The sequence below is a fragment of the Lygodium microphyllum genome, chromosome 2 (assembly GCF_053477565.2).
Source record: "Lygodium microphyllum isolate KBCC chromosome 2, Lygodium_microphyllum_v1.1.10, whole genome shotgun sequence".
Lineage (NCBI taxonomy): Eukaryota > Viridiplantae > Streptophyta > Polypodiopsida > Schizaeales > Lygodiaceae > Lygodium > Lygodium microphyllum.
The window spans coordinates 53,558,353-53,565,089 of record NC_141136.1 but is presented as its reverse complement, the minus strand read 5'-3'; the positions used below and the strand labels follow the sequence as shown (position 1 = coordinate 53,565,089).

The 6,737-nt window shown below is 42.4% G+C and overlaps 1 protein-coding gene across 3 annotated transcripts in view; it reads left to right on the top strand.

The window, feature by feature from the left end:
- The first annotated feature begins 3,683 nt into the window (after positions 1-3,683).
- LOC148039744 (transcription initiation factor TFIID subunit 4b-like) overlaps positions 3,684-6,737 on the top strand; it is a 51,182-nt gene continuing 48,128 nt past the window's right edge. For all 3 annotated transcript variants that reach the window (XR_015693229.1, XM_087693593.1, XM_087693591.1), the window contains exons 1-2: positions 3,684-3,992; positions 4,084-4,258. Coding sequence is in view for 2 of the 3 variants with exons in the window: in XM_087693593.1 (XP_087549719.1) it covers positions 3,954-3,992; positions 4,084-4,258 (214 nt within the window). In the remaining variant the exon portion in view is untranslated. The remainder of the gene's footprint in view (positions 3,993-4,083; positions 4,259-6,737) is intronic.

The following is a 6,737-nucleotide window of genomic DNA, read 5'->3' as shown; positions in this document are numbered from 1 at the left end:
GGAAGCCCTCTGTCCTGGACCCCACAGGCCAACAAAGGAGGAGCCCACTTGAAGATCCGGCCTTCTTATTGGCTGGATCTTGTATGCTTGGGCGGCCGCACTTAGGTGTGTAACCACCCTTACCTCCATTTACTTACTTAAGGAATCTAATCTCCTCTCTCACACTACCTACTCAAGGCATCACCCATCCTCGTGGAGTCAAAATAGAGCATCAGGCTCGATGACATGCCTCACCATCGTCTTTTTTTTGGAAAGTATGGTTGTAGTTTGCCAATTGGCTATAACTTTTGCAAAACATGACATTGCTTTGTCCTCCTACTTGTGGTGGACATGTATGCAAGGCCATCCCCCATCTATGATCCCCCCCCCCCCCCCAATGCTAATATGCAACACAAACTTTCATGTGCTTGCATCTCACTTGCCCCACAAAACTTAATCATCCCTTGCACACAAAACTCTAACTTGAGATTTTCCCAGAATAGAAAACCCTAACATCTTGCTTGAGAGAGAGAGAGAGCAACAAGAATATTGAGCGAAAAAATAGAGTAACAAGGAGAGAGTCACTCTTATCCTCCTTAAAACCCTAATTCCTATCCCCAAAACATTCCTTTACTTTGTGAAGGAGACAAAGGACATATCCTCCCTATTAGAACTTTGGAACCTTGGCTCCCTTTGGCCTTGCCCTACCAAAATCCTATCACTTCCATTGAGCCCAATATCAACTAAAACTCCTAACTTGATGAGAGAGAGGGAGAGAGAGACTTGAACCCCCAAAAACCTAAATCTTTGTGCCCAAAACCCTGCCTACCTCACCATCCCAAAAATTGTAGTCTCCAATAGATCCCCAAAACCCCAAGACCCCCAAAATTATCATTTCCTTGCCCAATAGTCTACCTTTCCAAAGAAAGAACCCAAACACCCCTTAAAAGAATCCTCATCCATATATCCCTTAAGTCTTGTATGCATGGCATACAATCTCATATTGTTGTGTTTATACTATATGATAAAGAGTAAGGTGTCAGGATTTTCTAGGGTTAGGATTTGGAGGGCTTTGTGTGTGTGTGTGTGCACATGTGCTTATTTGTTTGAGAAAGAGAGAGAGAGACGGGTTCTTAGTATGAGTCACATTTGAGAAATGCAAGGATAGCTTTGTGATTTGAATCTACATCAAAATTCTTCTAGTATAAGTCACCTTTGAGGAATGCAAGGGTAGCTTTGCGATTTAAAAGCAATTTGGAGACTATGATCTTCGTTGTAACTTTCTTGAGAGCAAGGGTGGGCGAAAGCGTTGCAATGTTGAGGCTTCAACAGTAGAAACATGGTAGGTCTTAAATTAGCAATTATGAAAGTCATTCTTTGTAGTGTGTCCTAAATGCAACAATCCAGGCTAAGTCATCAAATGCCATGCATCTTAATCTTCATGGTGATTCTCTACCATATTTAGTTCCAACTGCTTAGGCCAAGTCTAGCAACGAGGTAGTAAGGGGGGGGGGGGGTGTTCACATGCGTACTAAGGGAAAAGATCTCCTAGTTGCAAAAGAGTTGGTTGTACAATGTAGAGCAAAGTATGGTAAGGGGGTAATGTCAAGGGAGGGAGGAGCAAGTATGGTAGAAACCTCTATATAGGGTAAGAGGAGGATGAAGAGAAAATAGATTAATCTCTCTCTCAACATAGTAGGACAAAGAAAGAGGAAGGAGAATATAATAAAAAGGCATTTACTCTCTCTCCCCTTTTGGTAGGTACTATGTGTGTGTGTGTGTGTGTGTGTGTGTGTGTGTGTGCATGCACACCCTTACCATTGATAGCAGTTGCACCACTTGCAATGCACATTCGTAGAACTTGCTATCAGCTCTATCTTCTTCTTTAATCCGATCAATCTCTATTTTATCTCTTTGTCTATTAGTAGCCCCTTTCTATCTCATTGCGGTGATTTACTCTATGTGTGTGTGTGTCCTCAAAGGGAGCAAACTATGTGCAATGGTTGGACACACAAGGCACTAGCGATAGAATAAGGGCTATGGGGTCTTGTGCATCATTAAGAGGGATTTCAACCTCAACGAGTAAAGACTAGTCCAAATCTACATCAACTTGCGAACTATGGTACCCACATGAGATTGCATTATGGTGACCTCTATTTGAATAGGTGTAGGAGAGACTCTCCTTGTCTCTTAGCTTGCACGCACATATGAACATACAAAGTCTTGAACGATACAATACCTTCCATCTACATGCTACAATAACAACAAATTGTCCTCCATAGATGGTGATCACTTTGCCATAGCCATCTCCTTTTGGTTTTAAGTGTCCACTATAATCTATTAATGATAGGATAAATGGAGTCTAGGGGTAATGGATTGGACATTGCCATTAGAGGGGAGTTTTTGGAGGTATAGTGCATTCTCACCATACACGTTGAGCCATGGAGGTAATGGATCTTAAGGCCATAGGCTTAAGGATAACTAGTCTATAGTCCATACATTAGCACTACTCTAGATTTGGACAAAGAAGATTAGTCTCCTCCTCTCTCAAATAATGAAGATATTCTTTGTCTTACTTGGAGAGTTATGGTGTAGTTTGGGACTAGGGTGAAAGTTTGAAGGAAATCCGCAAGTAGCTCTAAGGGAGAGTATCAATGTGATGACTCCATAAAGATCTTCTTCCATGCTTACCATGTTGGAACCTAGCAATGATAGCATTGGCAACACCTCTCTCTCTTAGTCAGATGGTGATCATTCATTAGGAAGAGGTGCAATAGTTGGACATGCTCTCTCTCTCTCTCTCTTCGTGTCTCTGTTTGCTTGTCTATTCGTTCGTTCGTTTGTTTATCTATCTGTCTCTCTCTCCATTGGCCCCTTTTGTTGCACTTACATTATCCACAAACAATTTCGTCCCCTCCCTCCCTCCCTCCCTCCCCCCCCCCCCCCCCCCTCTCCCTCTCTCTCTCTCTCTCAATTGTCTCTATTTGTGTTAATTGCTACATCAGGTGGTGTATGTGTGTGTGCTTGTGGATAGAGATGGAGTTAGAAGAAGGAAGAGGAAGAAGAGAACAATGGAGAGAGAGAGAGAGAGAGAGAGAGAGAGAGAGAGAGAGAGAGAGAGAGAGAGAGAGAGAGAGAGAGAGAGAGAGAGAGAGAGAGAGAGAGAGAGAGAGAGAGAGAGAGAGAGAGAGAGAGAGAGAGCATGTGCGCACGCATGTGCATGATGTTGAGAAGAAAACAAAAGATGATAGAGAAACCTAATATCCTAACTCCAATATTGGGATCTAGAAGCGACGAAAGTGAAAATTGCTTCCATCACAATGTTGCTTCGTGGCAATTTCGCATGACAGTGCGCTACCACAAAATAGCCTAATGTTTGCACATAATAAATGCTAAGTTTAGATTCTTTACACCAAGTAACAAAGCCTTTGTGTAATTTGATTAGTTCATTTGGAGACCCTATCTCAAACTGATTTTTATCCTAGCTACTTTAGAGATTTAATGTATAGTTATGTAAATTTCCCATTTAGTTATCATCCTTTACATCCACTTTCAAACGATTCCTTCAACTAAGCCTCCTCTCTTACCTAGGCTATTGCCACAACTTTGTAACTTTGAGGGGTATTGTCACAAAATTTAAGGACATTTTTGGTAAACTACCCTTAAAAAAGAAGCCGGAGCTGAATGTTAGACGAGTAAGAAGTTGGACAGTAGACGACCGAAATTAGTTGTGCAACAGCAAACAAGAACAGAGAGTGTTTATTTTGGCTAATATTTCTCTCATGCAGGATTCAGAGCACGAATTGGAACAGGTTCTTAAATTTGATCGAAGCTTATAACGTCAGTGATGGGTGCCTCAACATAGATATCCATTCATGGAACAGGGATATCTCATTGCTGGCATTTAATCAGGATCACACACACACACACACACACACACACACACACATCCTCTCTCTCTCTCTCCAGCCGCCATGGACGGAGGAGCTCTGCATGGTTCAGAGGATGAAGAGGTTTGTGCTTTTTGGCGAGACCGCTGTTTCTCCTGTTTGGCTTTCCCATTTCCAAAAATCAGAGGCCATACCTTTGCTGGTTTTGTAACAGGAAGATAAGAAGGTTATAATGTTAGATCACCGGAACATCAATATGGGAACCAGCTCCGATCATGTTCCAGCAAGCAGTGCCACCACCACACCACCATTCATTCCTCTTCAGTCATTAACTTCTTTGGGCGGTCACAATCTCCAGTCTTCAACAACACATAACATGCAGATGGCAGGTAATGCACTCAACCTGATCATTTTGTACCTTTGTAAAATCAAATTGAGAAATTAGTAATTCACGACTGTAGTGTTTAGTTTTTAACACATTGACACCTTCAGCTTTGTCGATTGAAAAGGGGCAGTTAGCATGCTCTTCGTCTTAAACAATACCATTTTATGCGCGTGATTTTTACTGGAGCTGGAGCTGGCGTGCACATTTGCAGAACCCCTCCCCCAAAACCCCTTATTTTCCTTCGGGGTAGAATCCGGGTCCTTTGTTACTCTAGTGCTCAAGAGATTATGGTTTTTCATTCATAAAAGTGGATCAGAGACTTCGATTTAGACTGTCGTATACTGATGATTTGAGTAATGCTCTGAAGAAAAAGAACTTACCAATTGTAGGGTATGTATGGCTAAGCAAACTGATGCATTTCTGGTGGGACATGGGATAAAGCACCAGTTATTGCACTGTATACACCTCAATAAACTGCTGTAGCTTGAGAAATTTTGTTCCACTTTTTTAATGCAAGAAGGGGGTTGACTCATGACAAAGGATTTGGATCAGCCAGAGTTTCAAGATGCTGTTGCCAGAGGATTAGATTGGTCTTCATTGTGACAGGAGATGGTAACTTGGACCCAGACCCACTGACATACTTGCTGGATGGTTGGAGGTATTGGATATATATTGGAGTAGGTCTCTTTAGAGATTGCTGTGGGACCTAGATTAGTGGATATGGAGAGATCTAGGGATGTCCCCTTTTTTGAATGCACTACTAGATTGGGGAGGAGGATCTAGATGAGAGGATTAGAGCGGTGTTAGCTGCTACTCAGCATTACGACAAATAGGGTGTTTTGGCAATTTTCCTTCTTGACTTTGGAGGAGAATGGATCATAGCTTTATAATGAGGAAGATTTTAGACTTTCTGTGTTTGTTAACACATAGGAGTTTAATAGATGGCAATTGGCTTGGTTATGGTAGGTATTGAGTTGCTTGTATTAGACGTGGAGAGTGAGAGGAGGCATAGACATTCTTTATGGGATTCCCCAAGGCTTAGAGATATGGAGGAGGGCCTTCAAGATGGTTTCAGAGATTATCAATGATGTTGGGGATAGACGCTTGGGTCATGGACAGAGGCGTGATTTCCATCTATGAGGTTGTTTTCGGGATTCACTCCTTTCTCATGTCTCGTTAGGTCTTGAGTAGGATAGCCCAGTGGACTAGGAGCTAATAGCTAGTATCATTGCGTGGTTTATTTTGATTGTGAGATCTAGCCATGTGATAGACTTATTAGATCTACCCATTGTAGAGACTGCAAAGGAGTTGGAAATTGATTTTTGGTAGTGTGAACACATGATAGATTGAATGCCAGAGCTCCTAATGTCTCCATTTGACTTAGACTAAGGCTCATAGGTAGGCGATGATTGTGCAAGTCACACATAACTGGTAACACCCCCTCTCAGATCTTAGATGTGGTTGAAGGCCAAAGAAGATAGAATGGATCCAAGAGTGGTAGAAGAAGCCAAAAGGGATGAAGTCCATTGATGTAGTCCGTCGATGAAGAAGCAACTTAGGATTGTGGAAATGCCCCCTTGGAACACGTGGGGCCTCCACAATTGCATTACCAATATAGTCCCCCTCTAAACGGGATGAGGGGTATGAGGGAATCACTAAAGGAGAGGGTGGGGGATGGGATGGAACATGTGGGAAAGATGGTGCACAATCAGGAATGGTTGTGGCCATAGGTAACTTCCTTCAAGGGCCCTTCATGAAGGGGGGGTGGGAGCATATATAATCCCCTCTTTTGCCAACTCGTTGCAAGAGTGGCTTGCTTGGTGAATATAATGTGGGTACTGAGTCGAGTAAGGCCTTGAATTGATAGGAGTGGGAAGCCCAAGTTTGGAACATGTAGGACTTTCAAAATGGAGCTCAATGGATGGCTAGGCAATAGCGGCAAAGTGCCAACACCACTAATAGGCATTGATGAGATGTCACCAATTGTGACTATAGCCTCAAAAGAAGAAAGGTCTTGCAACAAATCTCCTCAAGGAGTCATATGACTTGAAGCACCTCTGTCAATAAGCCAAGGCCTCTTTGAAGTCGATGAAGAAGGCTCCTCCACCTCATGGATGTGAAGGAACATAGACTCACGTAATAGTTGGTGTAGAAGTAGAGCAGGACTTGGATGTTTTAGCTTCATCCTTTGCTCCTAGATGAAGGTGAGGGTATTTTTTCCAACACTTTTCCTTGGGATGAGTACCCTTTCCATAGTGTGGGTATTTACTATTTAGGTTTCTCTAAATCTGTGTTAGAGCCTTAGAAAGACTCCATATATTTAACTTGCTTCTTTTTGTTCTTGGCCTTCTTATCCGTCTCATTACCCCTTCTTGAACCTATAGTAAAAGATTTAGTAAGGCTAGATCCACCACCGCCAATCTCTTTGAGTTGCTCTTCGTGCTTCAAGTCAAGTAGAGCTAGCTTTTAGAAGACATCATACT